Source organism: Hyla sarda, chromosome 5 (genome assembly GCF_029499605.1).
Source record: "Hyla sarda isolate aHylSar1 chromosome 5, aHylSar1.hap1, whole genome shotgun sequence".
Lineage (NCBI taxonomy): Eukaryota > Metazoa > Chordata > Amphibia > Anura > Hylidae > Hyla > Hyla sarda.
In genome coordinates this window covers 138,071,963-138,095,909 of record NC_079193.1, presented here as the reverse complement: position 1 = coordinate 138,095,909, position 23,947 = coordinate 138,071,963, and the positions used below count along the sequence as shown (strand labels likewise).

The 23,947-nt window shown below is 44.0% G+C and overlaps 1 protein-coding gene across 2 annotated transcripts in view; it reads left to right on the top strand.

The window, feature by feature from the left end:
* The window catches only part of MLH1 (mutL homolog 1), a 192,247-nt gene that overhangs the window by 35,150 nt on the left and 133,150 nt on the right, over positions 1–23,947 (top strand). For both annotated transcript variants that reach the window (XM_056520381.1, XM_056520380.1), the window contains exons 9-11: positions 10,466–10,578; positions 20,934–21,027; positions 22,830–22,983. In XM_056520381.1, coding sequence (XP_056376356.1) covers positions 10,466–10,578; positions 20,934–21,027; positions 22,830–22,983 — 361 coding nt within the window. The remainder of the gene's footprint in view (positions 1–10,465; positions 10,579–20,933; positions 21,028–22,829; positions 22,984–23,947) is intronic.

Sequence of the window (23,947 nt, the reverse complement as noted above, 5' to 3'; positions counted from 1 at the left end):
GGAAATTTGCTCGACACCACGGACCACACTTTAGCAATAGTCACAAGATGAACAGAAAAAGAATAAGGTTATACCTGTAGAGCGTATTAGTGAGAGCTCCATAGGATCCCATGATTGCACCAGCCAGAGCCGTTGCAGAGTTAGACAGATCCACCATGCCTTTTTAGGGGCCTGGAGAAGAGGCCAACCGAGTCTGGGAGATTTTCCCTGCCATTAAAAGGATCCCAGAGAAGGGGCGTGGCTTAGCGCGGCATGTGAGCGGCAGCACTAGAACGGAGCTCCGCTATTATCCTTCATTTCTCCTGAGCTTTTGGCTAAAATCCCCCTGCTTCACCCACCTGCGGTACTGCCAAGGTGCCTGGACCCTGCTGTGCCTGCCATGACCGAGCGCAAGAGGAACAAGAAGGTCCCGGAGGCAAGCGACAGTGAGACAGAGGTGCGGGGTGGGCCTGCGCCATCTTGCCTGGCTCAAGTAGCTGAGCGTCTTCAGCGCTTCGCGTGCATTACAGATTCCCCTGCTGCTGTGCTGGAGGGGGATCAGGGGAGCCCCTGGAGTGCTGTGGAGGGTGAAGAATCTGACTGGAAGGCAGCCAGTGTGGATCCCCTGGCGGCTCTGGTACCTGCAGTGAGTAACGAGTCTATACTGGCTGCTGCTGCAATAAACCCTGCCATTAACTCATTCAGTGCTGGAGTGCAGCTTGCCTCCTTTGGGGACTCCTCTACCAACCCTCCCCTGTCCACTCCTTCTGCTGCCTCTCTGCTGGAGCTGCATACCCCTGCTGTACTGTCTCCTGTGCATATTAACTCTTCATCTGCCGCTGTGGATTGTGTGCATATGCTTGCTCCTGCATCATCCTCCCTTCCTCCTAGCCCCACTCTGAAGGATGTGTTCCTGGCCGTATCGAAGTGCAATGCAGATGTTATACTGCTTGGCAGCCTGCTTGAGGACATTAATCTTATCCGTCAGGACATGCAAAAAGTGTCCGAGCGTGTCAGTGCGGTTGAGGGGAGAGTGGGAGATATTTAAGACAAAGTCCCTCCACTTAAGAGAGACATGCACTGTGTGATTAGCCATCTCACTGCCCTTGCTGCTAAATCTGATATGGAGAACCGCCCTAGACGGAATAACGTACACCTGGTGGGCGTCCCAGAAAAGGTGGAGGGTCGCAATCCCGGAGAATTTTTTGAAAACTGGCTCCTTACCACCTTTGGCCGGGAGACTTTAACCCCTCTTTGCTTTGGAGTGTGCTCTTAGAGTGCCTACTTGCCCCCTTCCACCTGGGGCTCCACCGAGGACTGTTCTTATCCGTTTTCTCCATTACAAGGACCGTGATACTATCCTGCGCAAGGCCAGGGACATTGACTCTCTTGCCATTGATGGACATCTTGTCTCCATTTTCCCTGACTTATCGGCTGAGGTTCAGAAGAAGCGTGCTAAATTTACTGACATTAAACGTCGCCTGCGTGCACTGAATGTGGTGTACTCTATGCTCTATCCTGCACGCCTCCAAGTGGTTGCTCTTGGAACTACCCACATGTTTGATACCCCCGCAGCAGCTGCGGAGTGGCTGGATGGACATGAGGCCCAGATCAGACGTGCTGGCCCTTGAAGTCTCCTCTTAATTGATCATTGGACTCCCTGGCGAGGGAGTTGCTTGAATTTTTTAGTAGACGCTGACCCGTTTCCGGTGTGTGTCGGCCAGCATGTTCTCGTACTAACTTATGTTGTTTGCTGCCATTATGTTTATTGGCTCTATTTCGTTTTTGTTCTAGGTACCTTACTGTTGCCGATTATTCTTTTCTAGGCTCCGCCCTGTGTGAGAAATGTTGGTACTGTAACCTCTATGTTCCTTGTACTACCTGCTCACTAGAGATGAGTGAACTTACAGTAAATTCGATTCATCACAAACTTCTCGGCTCGGCAGTTGATGACTTTTCCTGCATAAACTAGTTCAGCTTTCAGGTGCTCCGATGGGGTGGAAAAGGTGGATACAGTCCTAGGAGACTCTTTCCTAGGAATGTATCCACCTTTTCCAGCCCACTGGAGCACCTGAAGGCTGAACTAATTTACACAGGAAAAGTCATCAACTGCCGAGCCGAGAAGTTTGTGATGAGTCGAATTTACTGTAAGTTCGCTCATCTCTACTGCTCACCATACCTGGGCTATTTGTTTGCCTCTGATATCGCGAGTTGCGATTGTTAGGTTTGTGGTTTGTCTGGGGGTGTTTTTGTGGTGCCATGTCCCCATAAGCGTTTTTTTCAATGTTACTTTGAAAGTGGTGAGAGCACGGGTCGGCTGTTGGCTCGCACCATTAAAGCTCAGTCGGGTTCGGCATTTATTCATTCTCTGTGATAGTGCCGGAGTGCTGATTCAGGATGATCAGTCTATTCTGACTAGTCTAGTCTCTTATGAGACCTATTCCTCTAAATTGACATACAGCTCTGCTGATCTTGATCAGTTTGTAGCTGGAGTTACACTTCCGGCCTTGTTGCAGACTCAGAGGGATATGTTAGATGATTACAGTTGAGGAATTGGAGGTGGCATTGGGAATGTTGTCTTCTGAGAAGTCACCGGGAGTTGATGGCTTACCTAATGAGTATCTTAAGCAATACCCAACTTACTGGAAGTTTGGCGGGTGGTGGCTGAGAGAGCGGGACTACCAAACTCTAGGTTGGAGGCTATTATAGTGCTGCTTTTGAAGCCGGGTAAGGACCCGTTGTCTGCGGGTTCCTACTGGCCGATTTCCCTGTTGTGTTCAGATGTTAAACTACTAGCTAAGGTTTTGGCCAATAGATTGAGGGTAATTACTACTTTGATTCACCGGGATCAGACAGGACTCATGCCGGAGAAGTCCACTGCTGATAATATTAGGAGGCTTTATCTGAATCTGCAGCTACGCCCTGATGGTGCTCCCTGTAGGGCTGTGCTTTCTCTTGACGCTGCCAAGGCTTTTGGTAGTGTCGAGTGGAATTTCTTATGGAGTGTTATGCGCCACATGGGATTTGGACCGGTATTTTTAAATTGGGTTCAATTGTAATATGCTGCCCCTTGTGCTAGGATTAGAGCTAATGGCCTGCTGTCCCGTTCTTTCCCGTTGGGGCGTGGCACCCGTCAGGGATGCCATTTATCCCCACCTTTTTATTTACTATTGCTATAGAGCCCTTAGCAGCATTGATTAGAGCTCCTTTGGAAGAGCGTATTGCTCTTTATGTGGATGACATGCGCTTTTTTTTTTTTTTGGGGGGGGGGGGGGGCAATGCTCCGCAATCTCTACCTCAATTAATCAACCTCATTGTCCTTTGGCAGTTATTCGGGCCTGGGTATTAACTGGGATAAGTCCACACTACTTCCCCTAGATGCTCTCCCTCCGATGCCTATAGTTGCTAGTGTTGGGCTTCCCGTAGTTTCTAGGTTTAAATATTTAGGGGTGTGTATGTAACTGCTTCTACCTCTGATTATGTTCCTCTCAATCTAGTGCCATTGTTAGATCGTAGCTCCCAAAAGGTGACTACTTGGCGCAAGCTTCCCTTATCTATGATAGGCAGGTGTAACTTAGTTAAAATGGTTCTCATGCCCCAGTTTTTGTATATTTTGCATAACACTCCTACGTGGATTCCCTTGATATATTTTCATAGGATTCAGTCCTTATTTCGGGAAATTATCTGGAATGGCAAATTAGCTAGGATCCGCCTTGAAACTTTGCAATGTGGTAAGGAGGCGGGTGGTTTCTGTCCCCAACCCCTGGTTGTATTTCTTAGCATCACGGGTCCAGCAGCTGAAGGGTTGGGCACGGTTGGATAACATGGGACGTACAGGGGCTCTGATCTCACAACTTATCGGTGACTCCTCTCTATCTGTTGGAAATGGTGGCACAGACATGCCCCCCCCGGGGGGGGGGGGGGGGTGCAAGATGATTTGCCTATCTAGATTCCCTGTTGTCTTTTCTGTTCTCCATGTCTTGTGGTCCTGTGTTTGGTGCGCTACTAAGTCTTACTGCTGAGAAATTATCTGTGCCTCTGTATATTGCCTATTGGAAGGATTAAAGGGGTAGTCCAGTGGTGAAAAACGTATCCCCTATCCTAAGGATAGGGGATAAGTTTGAGATCGCAGGGGGTCCGACCGCTGGGGGCCCCCTGCGATCTCTCTGTACGGGGGCCAGGCTCTCCGGCCAGATAGCGGGTGTCGACCCCCGCACGAAGCGGCGGCCGACACGCCCCCTCAATACATCTCTATGGCAGAGCCGGAGATTGTCGAAGGCAGCGCTTCGGCTCTGCCATAGAGTTGTATTGAGGGGGCGTGTCGGCCGCCGCTTCGTGCGGAGGTAGACACGCTCCCTTCCCGCGTGCTGTCGGGGCTCCGTACAGGAGATCGCAGGGGACCCCAGCGGTCAGACCCCCCGCGATCTCAAACTTATCCCCTATCCTTAGGATAGAGGATAAGTTGTTCACCGCTGGGTCACCACTGGACTACTCCTTTTAAGATTTTTTTAATAGAAGTAATTTACAAATCTGTTTAACTTTCCGGAGCCAGTTGATACATAAAAAAAAAAAAAAAAAGTTTTGGCCTGGAATACCCCTTTTAATAAAAAAATTTCTGATTTAAAAAAAAAAAAAAATACCAGAGCACCACACAATGTAGTAAAATATGTCCTAGGGGGAATCACAGGCGCTAAGTGGAAAACGTAAAGAAATTTAGGAAGGTTTTATTTAAAAAATATTGATCCTGCCTGCTAAGGAAAGAGGAAGTTGGGACCAAGCTTTCAACCGCTCCACAGTGGAGCTCAATAGTGGCTCTAAATTCAGTGACATATAGTCCAGTAAGGACATAAGGGGAGATTTATCAAAACCTGTGCAAAGGAAAAGTTGCCCATAGCAACCAATCAGCTCACTTTAATTTTTAACAAGGCCTCGGCAAAATGAAAGTGATCTGATTGGTTGCTATGGGCAACTGGGCAATTTTTCCTCTGCACAGGTTTTGATAAATCTCCCCCATAGTCACCTCCACCCCCCCAAGTATCTGAAAAGGGAAACCGTTTGTACCCCGGCTGGAGGATGGGAAGGGAGGGGAACTCCAGACGAGAGAGCCATCAAGGAGGACTTAGCCCAATTTACCCGCAAGCCCAAAATACTACAAAATCTGTCAAGAACATCAATAAAGGACAGCAGAGAGGCCTCAGCATCCGCCAAGTACACCAGTGTATCTGCATAAAGGGAAACCTTCTCTACAATAGACCCCCTGGGGATACTATACATATCAGGAGCCCTATAAATAGCAGGAGCCAAAGGTTCCATCGCCAGTGCAAAAAAGAAAGTGGGCACCCCTGCCACGACCCAAGCTAAAGGAAGCAGACAGTCATATTAGTACGAATGCGAGCCCTAGGACTATCAGAGTAAACAAACCCAAGCACAGAAACGAGGCCCAAACCTAAATGCACTCAATACTTTCCAGAGATAGGGCCACAGAACTGATTCAAAGGCTTTATAGATATCTAGGCTGACCACCACACATGTAGGAAAGCCATCCCCCACAGCAGCTATGTTGAGTTGCAGGCGCTTCGCATTAACATCTGTAGCCCTACCCAGCATAAACAGTTTGGTCAGGATAAACAGAATCAATGACCCCGTACAACTGGTTTGCCAATACTTTAGCCAAAATCTTAATATCAACATTCAATAAGGAAATGGGTCTCTAAGAGTCAGGCAATAACTGGTCTTTACCAGGCTTAGGAAGCACTACAATCCAGTGCTTCTGAATCCGGAAGAGCATCCGCTATGGAGTGAAACAATTTGAGAAGTATAGGGGCCAAATGCTCAAAAATCATCCTCTACCAATCATCCCATCCAAACCAGGGGTCGTACCAAGGGGCAGATCTCCTCCAAATAGCCCGTTCAACCTCCTCGACTGAAAAGGGAGCATCTAACTCCTCCACCTGAGAGAGACTAAGCGAACGAAGAGCTAAATCCCTAAGGAAATATAACTCTCCACGACTAGGCTGAGAAGGGGCAGCATACAGGGAGGAGTAAAAATCCTTAAAAACATTGATCAATAAGGGATCAGCCCCTGATACTAGGGATAAAGGCAGCCAGCCGACTAGCCCGTGCCAAATATGCCTGCAGCTTACCATCCCCCCCACCCCCAAAAAAAAAAAAAAAAACAAGGCAGCCTCCCTATCCACCATGTGCAACTGAACCCAATTTTTCTGGATGGCCAACAGAGCTCTCTGAGCCCTAGCCCACGCCCTCTCATTCTCAGGGGAATGGTCCCGAACATACGCTGCCTCCAATACCACTACCTCCTCCAATAGCTTAACCTCCATAGCCGACCTAAGTTTCCTCTGGCCCGCTACTCCCGCTATAAAGGCACCTCTAACCATGGCTTTATACGCATCCCACTGCACTAAAGGGTCAAGGTAAGAATCATTATGCTCCCAATATTCGGCATGGGCCACCCCCTGAGCATCCACAACTGCCTCCGCCTGTAACCACCCAGGATGCATGCGCCAGATATGAGAGGAAGGGGAAGGCCCTAAATGAAGAACCACCATTATAGTTGGTGGTCTGAGATCCCCCTAGTGGTGTAGGTTCTCCGATGCCAGAGTGAGGTCAATTCGGGAGAACGACCTATGGGCTGCAGAGTAAAAGGAAGATGTAGTCTGGTATTTCCACCTCCCAGAGGTCGGTCAGGCCAAGCCCCAGTCGTTAAACAATGAGGAGCAGGGATCCGCAGCAGTGGTGCGATCAATAGCTGCATCAAGAACTACATTGAAATCTATGAAAGAACACGATCAGGGGAAAAAGACAATTTATTAGTGATGAGTTCAAGAACAGAGACATGGAAAGGAGGGGGGACATAAACAGAGACCAAGACAAAGGAAAAAGAACACAGAGAAAAGTGTAGAATCAAAAACCTCCCGTAAGGGTTTCACACTGCCTGGGAAACCTTCAAAGGCAGGGACTTTAGTTATCAAGACAGAAACCACCCTAGCATAGTTAGAAGAAGCATGATAATCCCGCGCTATCCAGGCTCTCTAAAGGACTAGAATCTTCTGGCCTGTAACATGAGTCTCCTGTAGACAAATATGATGAGATTGGCGTTTCACAAAATCAAGACATAAGGCCCTTTTTAAACTTAGAATTAAGCCCCCGGACATTCCAACTAATCACTTTTTAGGGTCCCCATCAGAAAAATCAAGGTAGAAACAGACACCCAAGGAGGGCAAGGACAGAGAGGGGCAGAGCACTAAGACCACACACCCCACAGACATCTAACACTACAAACAGGGCACAGACATAAAACAAAGGCACAAAAGCAACAGACAAAACCAAAACAGCCCCGAGAGAACCCTGTCTAACACTAAACGGGACATAGTAACCTTTTATACCCTAACACAGTGCAGACCTATACCCAAAACTGTAACTAATATGGAGCGTCCGAGAACACCAAATGAGACTAACCCACCAAAACCGGTACGCCCTTCCACCACCCCACCAGAAACCAGAACTGCCGTCACCTAAATAACTACCCCTGGGAACTAGGGATCAACCGACTATCGGTTTGGCCGATATTCACGATTTTGGACATTACCGGTAACGTCAATTACCATGGGTCTCATGTCGCAAGATGAACAAAGTTGACGAACTGCACCAGGAATTTACCATGTTTGTTACCATGATAGATTGACAGGAGGTGAAGGCAGCCAAGAGTTCAGTGAACTGCTGATCCAGAAGCGCAGCATCATAGACAGGCCTTTCAGGGGACATCCGCTGTGGCAGGGTTGCAGACCCATCAAACATCGGCAGCTGAGGATTAAGACTTTTCCCCCAGAACCGTCCGAGTCCCTCACTGCCTGCTCAGAGACTTTGGAAGCAAGTGGGGTCGGAGCACCAGGATTTCTTAGAGGGCCCAACAGAGCAAGAGGACCCATCATCAGAGGAAGCCTCCTAATTGGAGGTCGGCTGTGAGGCCTCAAGTCATTTTGGACTTCATGTTCCTTTTTGTTCCCCCGGGAGCCCCCCATGGAAGCCAGGGTCCCAGGAAAGAGCAGGCAGAGACTCACTAGCAGCACAGTCACTGGGCATGGAACACCACTGCATTTCATAGATCCGCAGAGCATGCATTGTACCACAAGTCCCAGCAAAGTAATGTCTCCCTCCAGGTTAGTCACGGTCAGAAGCAGAGAAGGCAGCGAGACAACAGTCCCAGATGGATGAGTCAAAGACTTCAGCAGGTCTTCTCAGGGTGCCTTCAGGCCCCAAGTTGTAAATCAGCAGAGGAGAAGCAAGGACCACACCATCTCCAGGAGACAGCACGGGCCGCACACCACGGCGGGAGTTTGAACAGCATCCTCCAAATTGAAGCCACACCCACGAAGGCCTGTGATGGCGTCCACCACCAGAGAGGGCCGGGAGAGCAAGGAGCCAGGCACCAGAAAAGTTCCCAGGGAGCAGTAGAGGACACAGGAAGTCCGGGACCAGAGGCAGGCACGCCACCACAGAGACCTCCACTGGATCTGCGCAGCACCGCTATCCACCACCCAGGCCACAAGCAAAACGGGCCGCCAGCCACCGGAACCAGACCAGAACCTGTTCCGGAACACCAGAGGGACCCAGCAGGAGAAGACCGGACGCTCAGGGTAAGTACACACAGGGTAATAGAGCAGGGTCAGCAGGAGCCCTCAGCGCAGCAGTCTGCTCACTCCGGCATCCAGGCCACAAGGAGCACGGATCATAACCGGCATGTCCCGGTTGTGATCTGACTGATGTCCGGTATTAACCCATTAGACGCCGCGATCAAAGTTGATCATGGCATCAAAAAAGAAAAACGGGAGAAAACACTGCCAGTTAGCTCAGTGTAGCTGTTCGGGTCCGCCGTGGTGAAATCACGGCATCCTGAACAGCTGAAAGGGATCGTCGCTCCATTGCTACAAGCCTGAGATCCAGGCTTGCTTGAGCAATCGAGCACAGATGAACACTAATCAATGCTATGCTATTGCATAGCATTGTTCAGTGTAGGAAATCTTAGTATTGCGTGTAATAGTCCCCTACGAGGACTAAAAAAATTATAAATGTGATTTAACCCCTTCAGTAATAAGTTTGAATCGCCCCCTTTCCCATTTAAAAAAATATGTAAATAAAAATAAACATGTGGTATTGCTGCATCTGTAAATGTCCGAACTATAAAAAATGTTAATTAAACCACACAGTCAATGGCGTATTTACTTTGTATACCCTAAAAAATGTATTCGAAGCAATCAAAAAGTCCCATCAAAACAAAAAAATGGTACCGATAACAACTTCAGATCATGACGCAAGTTATAGGGTTCAGAAGATGACAATTTTAAACATACAAATTTTGGTGCATGTAGTTTTTTTTTTTTTTTTTTTTTTGTAAGTAAAACAAAATAAAACCCATATAAATTATCTTTTTAACCAAATGAACGTACAGAATAAAGAGATGGTGTCATTTTTACCAAAAAGTGCACTGCGTAGAATCAGAAGCTCCCCAAATGATAAAATTTTTTATTTTTCTGCTTTCACCGTAAATTTGGTGGGGAAATTATTGATGTCGTTACAAAGTACAACTGGTGGCGCAAAAAACAAGACATCATGCGGGTCTGTAGGTGCAAAATTGAAAGTGTTCTGATTTTTAGAAGGTGAGGTGGAAAATACGAAAGTGCAAAAATTACAGAACACATGTAGAAGAAGGAAAGTCGGCACTGCCGCACTCACGATTCTGCCGGAGTTACTGGATCACTGCATCTACACGTCCAAATGCCACAAATCCGGTGCTCAGTCCGCCATAAGCATAAGCGTAGGAAACTTGAAAGAAGAGATCGCAGACGGCACTCACGGAAACAGCAAGAAGTTTTATTCGGGATCGCTGGTCCACGCAACAACAACGACAGGTAAGTCGACCGGTTTCGCGCTACACAGAGCGCTTACACGTGACCTCTGAAGGTCACGTGTAAGCGCTCTGTGTAGCGCGAAACCGGTCGACTTACCTGTCGTTGTTGTTGCGTGGACCAGCGATCCCGAATAAAACTTCTTGCTGTTTCCGTGAGTGCCGTCTGCGATCTCTTCTTTCAAGCAAAAATTACAGAACCTGTATTCCTTAAGGGATTAAACTGTCCCTTCAAAAAAAAACTTTTGACATGACCCAGAGATATGCTAGTAGTTGTAATCGGTCTGGGTATTCAGACTCCTTGGTATGGAAATACCCCTTCAGTTACACCCATGTTTTCCTGCCAAAAGGCTCTTAATTACTATGATCAATGGTGGCATATGTGTTTGTGTATACTTTGTATAAGCCTAGAAAACTTTTATTTTTTTTCTTATCATAGCAGCCACCTAAAATCACATGTATTTGGAATTTGTCAATGTTTATCTACTTGACTGACAATTACTTACAGCTCTGACTTTTTAATATTAATTTTGTCTCTATTTTGATTGGTGTGTTTATTCCAAGGGAGTTAATTGAAGTGGGATGTGAAGATACAAAGCTGGCCTTTAAAATGAAAGGCTATGTAACCAATGCAAACTATTCTATGAAGAAATGTATTTTTCTCTTGTTTATAAATGGTAAGTATACAATATAGTGTTCTTTTTTTTTTTTTTTTTTTAAACATTTTGTCACTCATTACAGCTTTAAAGGGTAATGGCTCTCTCTTAAATGGGCACTATCGGATACAAAAACTGAAAAAGCCAGTCAAACTGCCCCCCCCCCCCCCCCCCCCTGCTTGGACACATACTAGTCCTGCTGTGTCCATGCGTCATCACCTACGTCATGGACCCACTTCCTTGATTTACAGTTGTGAGCGCAGGGCTCACAGCTGGAGGAAAAATCTTCCCACTGTCAGGATGTGTCCTGCTACTGTCAGTGAGGTGAGTGTAGTTTTTCTAACGCTAGGGGAAATGAGCAGACAGCATACTGAGGGAGGGGGCGGAGACCTGCACAATGTGACCACGCCCCCTCCCTTTGAGAGGAATTCAGACTAGTGAGCTAAATTAAGTGTAAGGCTAAGTTTCCACTTTTTTTTTTATTTTTTTCTTCTGGCAGTTTTTGGAAAACTGCCACATCAGTTTTTTAGCCAAAATCAGAAGTGGATCCATAAGGGTGAAGTGTAAGTCCTTCCTTTATATGTCCTATTCCTTTTGAATAAATTTCTGGCTTTGGCTCAAAAACCAAAAACTGCCAGAAAAGTATAAACTTAGCTTAATAAAAAAAAAATAAAGGTGCTAGACACATACAAATGTGTAGATGTACATGGTCAGGATTAGGTACTGAGTGATAGAGCCAACAAAAATATATATATTTTTTTATCTGACGGGTACGCTTTAATAAATAAAAAGTAGTGTAATCCTTGGTTCCTTTTTTTTTTTTTTTTTATACACATTTTATTTCATGATTACAATATACACAGATATTAATTCTTTGGTCTAGAGACTGACTCTTTTCTAACAGTGAATGCTATTCATAGTCTGAATTCATAGACTATGAATAAGAGCGTTCACAGCTAGAAACATGTCAGTCTCAAGACCAAAGGATTGCTACCAGTGTATAGTTAAAGCCTCATGAAATAAGACTATTTTCTTTCGTGATTTTGCGTTTTACCCAAAGCCCTTTTGTGTGTTCCTAGACCACCAAACAATTCAGAGGTTGGATGAGCTTTTTGTGTTATATTGAACTTTCTCCTTGGTTGGGCTGTAGATACTCGGGCTAGGAAAAGTTAATAGGGGCTCACAGCTACAAAGTACCATCATCCCAAATTTTAAAACCTTAAAGGCTGCTGGAACAAAATAAACCTGGATTTACCTCCCCCTGATTCATCTGGTATCACTCTTCTGCGATCCTCCTCCAGCTTTTGGGGAGGATTAGCTCAGCTAATTGTTAGCTTCAGCGGTGTCCTGCCTTGGCCAGTGATTGAGCGCTAATATGACAGATTGGCCTGAGTCGTCTTCCTGGTGCAGTCTAGGGCAATCTAGAGCTGTTCGAGCAGGGGCCTGATCAACTCCACGGAACCCGGTAAGTCTGCTGATTTCTTTATAAATCTGTAGCTTATCAGTGTTCATCGAACAGCTCTACAAGCCTAGGGGATGGTTTTTGTCGACCCCCTAGGACTAGCCCAAATGACAGGGTATCTGCTCGCTGTGTGTGGTCTCAATTTCTAAGAGTTCTGAGAGTTTTAGTCATGACTGACTGATACTGTTAAAATCTAAATTAGAAGGCAGAGCGCAGGGAGAATTTGCCTGTCATTTTTTAGCAGCCTCGTGTAAACAACCCCCTTTTCTCTGGCCCACTGAACGCTTATCAGTTTTGCAAGGCAAAGCATTCCAAAACACAGGGAAATGCATTCAAAAAACGGTGACATTCTAGATTCGGAGAATATCTATCTTGTTTGGAATTTGGTTTTAGATTTTTTAACATTTTCAGTTCTACTCAGTGAATACGGTAAAGGAAAGTAAAAAATGCCGTAGATTTAGAATTTTTTTTTCTATTTTTCTCTGGTAAAGGGAGCATCTGGTAAATTTTGAACTCGTGTACACACATATATAATATATATATATATATATATATATATATATATATATATATATATATATATATATATATATATATATAATATTTATATATTTTTTTGTGTTCTATCGGTCAAGTAAATTTTGTACTGGCTGCTAGATTTTGAATTGAGTGTTTTGTACCAGTTTCAGTATACGTACCAGAGCAACTTTTGTGCTGCTGAGGTGATATCCCAATTCAGTAGATGTAACAAGTGATACATTTTGTGTATGGTACTGATGGTAGATCCAGTCCAGTATATTTTTAGCGTATCCTTGGTAAATTTTTAGCGTACTGCTGATACATGTATTTTTTTTTTTTTTTTTTCAGTTCAGTATTCTTTTGTACCAGATTAGTATCAGGAGACAAACTTTGGTTGTCACTATATGCACTTTTTTTTTTTTTTTTTTTTTTTTGGTGCTGAACACCAATTTGTGTACAGCCAATCCACTGATAGATCTAGCTAATTGAGTAATTTGCAACCCTCCCTCTTCCTGAGACTTCAAAAAGCTTTTAAAAGATCAACAAATGCAGGAATTGCATAACTTTAAAGATAAAAATGAGCCGTTTGCACTCTGCATTTAAAGATTCAATTTCCTCACTCCCTGGTTGTATAGAGTCACGTGACTTAGTGATTCTTCAGGAGGGAAAGAAATATTTTGATACAATGAAAAAACTAATGTCTACATGCAATTTCCATGAAAAGGGCAGATAACACCCAGACTTATGGTCTGAGGCTCTTAAAGCACATAAAGGGATTTTAGAAGATGATGATTTGCTGGCATCTTCCCAAGCATGGCACCATACCTCATGTGCTGTTGCTAAGGAAAGATATGTGGAGGAGGAATGCGGAGCTAAAAAGGGGAAAGTGACTATGTTTTTGTATTATAAAAAGATAAAGATCTATCACTGCCCGATAATGATTGTGATCCTAACTGTTGGATATGTCCCCATTGTGGTCAGCAAAAACCTGTTTCCTGTGGCCAAGCCCGGCCTTTAAATGCTCCCCCTTGTACTGCCACAACCCCTCCCCAATACTACGAAAATGGACCCCTCCCCCCCCAAAAAAAAAAAAAATGCACCCACCCCACTATATCCCGTTCTACCTCCTTCTAATGGTGGCCATGTTGCTACACCCACTTCCTCTGCTGGCAGCCATCTTATTCTGCTGGGAAGTACTGCTCCACCCACTTCCTCTGCTGTCAGCCATCTTGACTCATCCAATCCACTTACTCCCTGTAATTGGCTCTCATTCTGTACACCCAAACAGGGTGCTCAAGCACTTGATCTCTTTCCGGTTATGACTCAGAATGGGGGTAACTTTGTACCCAATGACCAGATCATTGGCCTATACCCAAATCTAACCCAAACACATCCAGCCCCCTCCAGAAAGCTCTGTATTTGATTTTGCTAATAATTGGTGGGCCTCACCAAGAAGTCATACCTCTCTGCCTGGTGAAGAAAGTCCTCCAGCCCAAGATGAACCCCATGCATGGTTTCATTCTCCTACAAATGATGATCATCAGCCCCCAGGAAAGAGGCCACTTTTACCCATTAATACAATCACGCCTACTGTGGTGCAATGTCATGAGCCTTCCAATACCTCCAACAGGAACATATACCAAACCATTAGACAAAGTATGGTGTCTGAAAATTTTCAACCAACCCTTTGAAACAAAGATCTGGAATAATGCCTTACTCCAGATTGGCATGGGTTCCATAGAAACACAGCGAGTGCAAGCTATAGTTTAACCCTGCAAATTCATATCTTCAGCATAATGATGGCCTTGCTGCTTACCTAGTGCATGCAGGGGGTGCCTAGCATACAGCATGACTGATCTGTTGGTAATGCATAAAGGGCCCATTGAAACCTCCCAACTGGCCATTACAGGTTCTGGGACACTGCCTTGCAACATAATACATGTTGTTGGTCCCAGATATTCCTCTACCCAACATGATGCCTGCATGAGGCATCTTGAGTCCGTAATACACCGCATTCTTGACTTAGCTGGAAAGAAGGAAATTTCCACTCTGGCCATTCCACCCATCAGTATTAAGGATCACAAGCCAGTACCAACATTGCAAGAAATCAGGCTTATCTCTAAAACATACGAAACAGTCCAAGCTCTGGTGAGTTCTGTCAACTTGCTCATTCAACCTAACCTCTTAAATACCCAATGCCACATGATTCAACCTACAACATGGCTTACCCAGATCCAAGCCATCTTGGCTCTTGCCCATACAGCCTAAAGATTCCAGAGATCTCCTGCATGGTTTCGGTGAACCTAGTCCACCGCAAACTGACAGTACCAGTTAGCTATAGTGATTGAAATAAAGGCTCTGAAAAACCTCCTTAAAGAGACTCTTTATAAATATGTTCCCTTTACTCGGGTTAGATTATTTACTTGCACCAAACTTCCTGACCCAGAAAAAACAGCCAATGCCTTTCTACAGAAGAATCAAGCAAATCCAACAAACCTACTCATTATCGAAGGATTTATATAATCTAGTCCCTATCAGAACTGGAGACTCCTTCTGTCCTATAATTTCCGCCAGCCTTGATAGCTTTGCTATTATGGACGAGAAGACATACTCTTGTGGAATGGAATTCTGCTGACAACTACAAGCCTTGGCCAGAGACAGACTAGCTTCCAGGTCCACCAATTTCTCTGATGCCTCTCAGGAACCTACGGAATCAGCAGAGAAGATTTTCTCCAGACTACTTAATCTGTTCCAGGATCAAAGTTATGACCTGGGAAGCAAATTCCATAAGACACTCTTCATTACCACCTTTGTTACTGGCCTCCATGATGCTACCAAGGAAAGGCTTACGGACACTAGGCCTGAATATGTAGAACTTGAACCAAAACAGTTTACTTTTCAATAGCTTTGAAAATGAGTAAGAGCTGAAGTGGCACCTACTAAGAAACTCTCGGATGTGGCAGTCTGTAAAGATGCAACAATGATGCTTAATGCTACAGAGCAATACCCGGTTCAGAATTGTTACAGTTCCAAACTGTTCCTGCTCAGTACAATGTTCTGAATTTATGCCCCTCGAAGACCACCCATCAGAAACATCACCTGGTACAGATGTGGTAAACTCGGACATGTCAAGCAAAGCTGCAGAACCAGACTTCCTCCTTCCAGTTATTGAATGGATTCGCTCACTGAAAGGCCAATGATGTCACAAAACCATTATAATATGGACCAACAACAATCTGGACCTCTCCCTGGACACCCAAACCACTCCAGGATGAATCAATGGACACCCGACAATAGAATGACTCCACAGAATCCAGCTGATCATGTCTCATCTAGAAATTATCAAGAATCTGGATCAGAGAATAATCCTCGCTCTTCTTACTATTCAGACTTCCAGCAACTACCTTTTTATCGTCCTCTATAAGACAATGGCAAGCCTGTGCCCACACTGATCTCTCAAGAACATACTTATACCTCCTTTCCCAACTACTTAAATCAGATACTTGTCAACTCAATCTGTTAGGTGCTGATTTACTCCCAAAACTCAAAGCCACAATAAAATGAGGCTGATGTCATGCACCTTGAATTATCCCTACCACTCACACCTGAAGAACTTTGTGTTCTGGGGGCCGCTCCACTGATGGTCATGAACATCCCAACAAATACTATACCCGGTGTTTGTCTGCAACAAATTCCTGACTGTCTGGTTCAAAGGCCCGGATGATATTGTACTCTTGCCTGTTCTACCTGTTAAGGTCTCTTTGAAACCTGGTGCCAAGATTCCAGAAGTATCGCAATATCCTCTAAGAGCCAATCAAGAAGCTTCTCTATCTGAACAAATTACGACTCTTAAGAATGGAGCGTTTATCAAATGTGTTTCACAAGCAAACACCCCTTTTTTTTCCAGTAAAGACCCCAAAAGGACAACCTGAGAAGTTCCGCATGATACATGATTTTTTTTTTGGGGGGGGGGGGGGGGGATGAGGAGGAAAAAGAAAACTAACAAAATGATGAAAACCTTTGGTGACCCTGAGCACAATTGTTTAGAGGTTATGGAAATGGAGACATCACATTTACCAACGGTCCAAGAAACACCATTGGAGGGACAATGCAACCTTTACTCTCTACACAGACTGTTCAAGATATGCTGATGAAAGTGGCAACTTCCACCCAGGATACTCAGTAGTTAGCCCATTCAAAGTTCTGCGGGCAAGAACACTCCCTCCCCGTTTATCTGCACAAGAGGCAGAACTTATTGCCTTAGCTGAAGCCTGCCACATTTTGGAAGGACAAACCGCCAACATCTACATGGACTCCGCCTATGGGCATGGAGTGGCGCTGGACTTCGGATTGAAATGTGCCTTGAGGGGGGTATGTGACTGCAAATGGAACCCCCATAAAGAACTTTGAAGCTGTCGGGACCCTGTTTGAAGCCTTAAAATTGCCTAAACAAGTGGCGATCGTCAAAGCGCACAGAAGACTTGACTCTGAGGAAGCCAAAGGCAATTACTTGGCAGACCAAGCAGCTAAAGAAGCTGCAATACTGCCCCTTACTCAAGGGGAAGTAGGGGTATACGTGGTGAAAAGAACGCAGAAGAAAGAATCAGAAGAGGAAAATGAAAATGAAAACCCCGGACTCAAGACACTGAAACAGTTCAAGACTCAAGCCTTGGACAAGGAAAAGTGTGTGAAAGAAAAAGGGAGCTGAACTCGGTGAATCTGATGTCCTATGGAGAAAAGCAAACAAGATTTGTCTTCACAACCCCTTTACCCGGGGGTGACTCAATGGGCTCATGGAGTCACCCACAGAGGAAAAAACCAAATGATTGCTTCTATCAAGAAAATCTACCTTGCACCAGGAATAACGACATCAGTTGAACAATATGTCAAGGGATGGGACATTTGCAACACCTGTAACCCTGGAAGAACAGAAGTTACTCCTAAGAAACACTTGGCCAAACCTTGCTATACATTTCAGAGGATCCAGATTGACCACATGCTATTGCCCAAAAGTGGAAAGTTTGAGTACGTGCTAGTAGCGGTGGACATGTTCTCAGGATGGCCAGAAGCCTACCTTGTCACTAATAAATATTTACAGCAAAGACTACTGTAAAGAAACTACTAACAGAGCTGGTATGCAGATTTGAAGTCCCTGAAGTAATTGAGTGACCAAGGAAGCTTTCATTGCAGATATTACAAGAGAATTTTGGAAAATGGTGGGAGCAGACCTCGGACTCCATAAGCTATATCAGCCCCAGAGCAGTGGGAAAGTTGAGACTGAATGGCACCCTAAAGAACAAAATCCTAAAAGCCAGTAGAGAACTGTCCCTTCCATGGCCAGAAGTTCTGCCCATAGCTTTGTACTCTGTTAAACACACCCTGACAGCCAACAGAGCTAACCCCATATGAGACACTTTTTGGGGGGTCCCTAAGTTAGGATGTTACTACCCTCAGCAGCTTAGTGCAGGAAATATTTTTGTAAAGTTTATCACACTGTGTAATGAGCTGAGAGTAACACATGCTGCAGTTTACTCTTCCATTCCAGATCCAGACACTGAACCAGGAAGTCACAATCTGCAGCCCAGAGAGTTTGTCCTTGTGAAAGGACACATGAGGGGGCTGCTGGATCCTAGATTCGTAGGCCCTTACCAGGTTCTACTGACAACTCTGACCTCAGTGAAACTGGAAGGAAAATCAACATGGATACACGCCTCGCACTGAAAGAGGATTCCTACCCCATGCTCCTGATACATATCCTGTTTCGTATAAGTGGAGTGCAAACCCAGCAACCCAATCCGACTCCACAACACTACTGGACCGACTTGACAATGACACAAGGGTTGTATCCCACATATAGGTATAACTCTTCCAGTGCCCAAGTGACTACCTTTTGAATTTGACTACTGTGACCAAGTGAATTGTCCCCAAGGTGCCAAAACAACGTCTTGTGTATGGAGATGACTATTCAATATAAATGTGACTATTGGGGAGCAGTGGGATGGAACACAAGGACTGGGACTATAGACCAGAGTGCCAATAGAAGAAAAAATACTGGCAAATCTCTACTCCAGAGAATGACGCTTACTAAATTGGGCTCCTGTAATGAAAATGGGAAATCTGGTTCTAGTATGCCCCTTACCATCAAGATAGAAAACCCAGGCCCACAAGATCAGGGGGAATATATTCTAGGGTTGTACATGGCGGGACACTCCAGGGGAAACTGGGGACAATTCAGCCTAATGGAAATGGCCATTTCAAATGAGTCCAAAGATCAGTTAAGATCAATAATAAATTATGCCATACTGCAACATGTATCTAATATAGGAGTCTCAGATGAAGGATCAGTCTGGGTACAAAGTAGGGATCGACAGATTATTGGATTGGCCGATATTATCAATTTGGTAAATTATTGGCATCTATCCTTGCCGATCTGTCTTGAAGTCTCTCTGCTCTGCACGGCAAAGGATAACAGATTGATCCCAGTGGGCCACACCACCTTCCTGAAGGGGCCACACTCGCCTCCCTCGGCTTCGGTCACGGTGTGGGCGGGGTCAGAGCTCGGTGCTCGCAGCTTAATGGAGGGCAGAGCTTAAACCCAAACAAAGAGCGGCCATCTTACAACACGCGGATCAGGCGGTGGAGTCGTAGCCTGTGGCCCCTTACACCCTGGGGCCCGGGGGGTGAGCCGGAAACATTTACCTCAGAACTGCATCCCGTCCTGACTGTACAGCAACAGACAATCCGCGGGCGTGCTGCGCGTCAGATGATACAGGAAGCCCGCGCAGAGAGCAGGAGCACTGAGCTCAGAGAGAAACCGGCAGGAGAAGGGACATGACGTCATACTGCTCCTTTATATACTTCATATACCTCATACTACACCATATGAGAGGCACATGATGGGGGCATTATATGTGGGGGCGCATGACAGCAATGCCCCCCTCCGTCATGTGCAACGGAGTATCTGTATAAATTATCGCCTATTGTCCTGAAAGTTCACAGGTTATCGGTATCTGCTCTAAAAAATCAATATTGGCCGGTCCCTAGTACAAAGGGGGGTGGTTCACAAGGAGCCACTCGTCTTAAATCAGTGATGCATCCCATACCCGTGTTTTTTTTTTCTCCACCTGAACCTGAGACAGTTAGGCGGAGTATGTTTGCAGGTGTATATTGTCGTGTACGCTTAACAAATATTTTTAGGGGGGAATTGACAAGTTGATTAAAAAATGACTGCTGATCAATATATATATTATATATTTATATGCCATTTTTCTAATATTGAAAACAGATATTTGTTACCTACTCTTAACCACTATCCAGCTATTTGCTTGCAACTAAGATTGAGACCTTGGAATGACTCCATTTGAAGCAGATACGGATTGTATTTAAGGACAAAGATCTGTGTTTTTCCAGTCTGAGTGAAAAGAGACTCTTAAGTGAACTTTGGCCAAGAAATAAATGCTTAAATATGCTAATAATATATACAGAGATAAGCTCAACTAACCAAAATGTAACATGATGATTTTGACATCCTAACTAACCTCCTTCTTTCGGCAAATGTAAAAACTAATGTGCTTCCATAAAATAAATGTAGAACTCTCTGATAACACTTGGGAACTATTGTCTGGTGTATATTTCTTTATGTCTACGCTCAGCATTATACAGCAGCAGTCACGCACATTTTAAGGCCTCTTCCACAACCATCCTTGACACCATCCTGAAAAGAAATCTGTTCCACAATGGGAGGAGTAGTAGTCCCGGCTGCAGGAGTCTGTAGACAGCTGATACTAATGGATGAAATACTGATGCAAATGGATGCCACTAAATTGCATCAGTTTGCACCGTTAATATAATTGTCCATTTAGGAGGCAATAACGAACAAAATCTAGAGGGGGGGGGGGGGAAACGGCTGTGTGAACGTGGCCTTATTTCTTCCTTTCCATGACCTCAAAGTAAATAGAGCCTTAATGAACATGCTCATAAAAAAAAAAAAAAACTGCTAAATAAGAGGCTGTGCAAGCCAGGCCAATAACCTATTAGTCTAGACTGAAACGTTTCAACTATTTCTGCTACTTCATACTGCATCATACTTTAATATATGGGTAATTAAGGTTTTTTTTTTTTTTTTTTTTTTTTTGGTGCTAGCTTCTACTTGATAAAAATAAGAGAAATACAAGACATTCCCTTTTAATTGGGATTAACTTCAGGTGATAGTGTTGCATCACAACAGCAAGTCAGCACGTTGCTGACTAGGGGACAAGAAGTAACAGCGTGTGATTTGTTTTGAATGTTGCATCTGACCTATGTATCTTCTATTTTACTGGAGAATAAAGGAATTTGAAAGTCTCATAGTGGCCGTAGAGCTTTGCTTTTTAAAAGTATTCTCTTTCATCCACAGCAAGACTTGTGGAATCAGCTGCCTTGAAAAAAGCCATAGAGATGGTTTATGCTGCCTATTTGCCAAAGAACACTCATCCATTTCTGTATCTGAGGTAAGCATTGCTTTACAGAACTGTAGTTTTTGGGTTTCATTTTTGATATTTTTTTTTTTTAAATCAATTGATGCCAGAAAGTTATACAGATTTGTAAATTCTATTTAAAAATCTTAACCCTCCCAGTAGGTATCCGCTTCTGTGGGTTCCAGAGAAAGTTCTTTTCTCTTTGGATTTCCTTTCTGTCTGACCACAGTGCTCTCTGCTGACACCTCTGTCCATTTTAGAAACTGTCCAGAGTAGCAGCAAATCCCCATAGCAAACCTATAACTTTTTCACATTTCAATCAAATATACCATCAGCACTATGGCACAGCGATGGGCACGAAATTCATACCAAGTGTTGCTAACCTGTTTATGGGGGCATTCGATGAGAAAATCCTATACCAGAGCCCCCTTTTTCAACACTATCACCTACCGCAGATATATCGACGACATCTTCATTGTATGGGATAGCAATAAATCAGACCTACTTCAATTCATATCTTTAATTGACAATAGCTGGAATGTCCATTTCACACACACTCATACAGATAATTACGTTGAATTCCTGGATGTCATAATTTCACACGATAGTCGGAACCACATCAAAATCAAAACCTTCTTCGAAGCCATTGATAGAAATAATTACCTCGACTACTCCAGCTGTCATTTCAACAAATGGACCCAAAATATCCCATACGGGCAATACAAAAGGATTCACCGTAACTGTACCTCACAAACAGATTTCAAAAACCAGAGCAAAATCCTGGGCAATAGTCAAGACAAAATGGGGCAGTAGGAGGGCTAATTTTTTGCGCCGTGATCTGAAGTTTATAGCGGTATAATTTTTGAATTGATCGGACTTGTTTATCGCTTTTTATTCATTTTTTCATGATCTAAAAAGTGACCAAAAATGACACTATTTTGGAATTTGGCATTTTTTTTTGCGCGTACACCGTTGACTGTGCGGTTTAATTAATGATATATTTTTAATTCGGATATTTCTACACGCGGCGATACCACATATGTTTGTTTTTATTTACACTTTTTTATTTATTTTTTTATTTTTTTTATGGGAAAAGGGGGCGATTCAAACTTTTATTAGGGAGGGGTTAAATGAACTTTTTTTCACTTTTTTTTTGGCAGTGTTATAGCTATAAAACTGCACACACTGATCTTTTACATTGATCACTGGTTTCTCATAGGAAACCAGTGATCAAGGATTCTGCCGCTTGACTGCTCATGCCTGGATCTCGGGCACTGAGCAGTCATTTGGCTCAGACAACAGGAGGCAAGGTAGGAGACCCTCCTCGTGTCCCAGAGCTGTTCAGGATGCTGCGATTTCTCCGCAGATATCCTGAACAGCCCCCTGAGCTAACCGGCCGCCTCTAAAGGGTTAATAGCCGCCTCTAAAGGGTTAATAGCGCGCGGCACCGTGATCATTGCCGCGCGCTATTAGCCACAGGTCCTGGCCATTGTTAGAGGCCGGGCCCAACCCGCTATGACATGGGACCACGTCGTGGCCCCGCTTTATAGAAATGGAAAGGACTCAGGACGTAACGGTATGTCCTTGGTCCTTAAGAGGTTAAACACAATACTAAACAGTAAAAAAAAATCTATACTTTTCAATATTGGATGCTTTAGTGTAGTGCTTCTAGGCGCAAATTTAGTCAGTCAGTCATAAGCCATCTAATGGACCATGTTGTCCAGACTACATTATGAACTCCACAAATACTGAACTTAAACTGTAGATTTATTTTTTATTCAATATATGCTATCATTATATAGATACTTACGTGGTTTATTTACTGCTTTTCACAGCTTAGAAATAGCCCCACAGAATGTTGATGTAAATGTTCACCCAACAAAGCATGAAGTGCATTTTCTGCATGAAGAAAGTATAATTGAACGAGTTCAGCAGCACATAGAAAGCAAACTGCTGGGATCAAATTCATCCAGGATGTACTTCACACAGGTACTGAACACTGAACGTGGTGCAGCTTGTTTAAGTCAATTAACTATAATACTAGAAGATACTGTGTGTGAATTTCTGAGGGGAGATTGAAATAAAACGTTTTATCTTCCCTGTATTATATTGCATCAATAGTATTGCTGTGGCATGGCTTTTACCAAGTATTATTATGCTGTAAGCCTGTATCTTTCTTGTCATGCCATGTGAGCCACACTATCTAGTAATCCATGGTGCTATTTTCATACTGCACTTAACTAATTTTCAACTGTAAAATTTGCAGAACTGTACCCTAGGGATCTATTAGAAAATATGGGAACAATGCTATAAAAGTATATCAGTAAGTTATTAATTTTATTATAAATGAGTTGTTTTATATTCGTGTCAAAGTTTATTGAATATGCCAAAAGAACAGTCTTGTCAGAGCGTCCCACATCGCCAGGATGCAACCTAGCCATAAATAACAAAATAAGGTGGTACAAAGGGCATCAAACAAACAAAATACAAAAAGAACATGTTTTGTAGACTAGCCAAAAGAAGGTGCAAGGCACATTTGGAGGCTAAGAGCAAAATATCACATCAATATAAGGACATAAGATTAAAAAGCTATGGGCTATGAAAGGAGGATAACCAGGTTTCCCACAAAACATTAAATCTGTCTACTTCACCTTTTTCATATAGCATTTAAAGTGTTACTGTCATTAGTAAGAAATAAAAAAAAAATGTGTATCAGTGTAATAATGTGCCGTAAGACCTGTATGCATGTGTTAATATATTAAATACCTTTGATGTATGTATAACTGATCAGTCTTCTGAATTCCTCTGAGGCTGGGGGCATTTCCCCTGGAGTATGACAAGCTCCTCTCCTCCCCCCTCCCCTGTAATGAGATCTGCACAAAATGTTTACACTTGTACAGCTTTATGCCTAAATGCATGCTCTATATAACTCTAATGCAGCCATACATGCTCC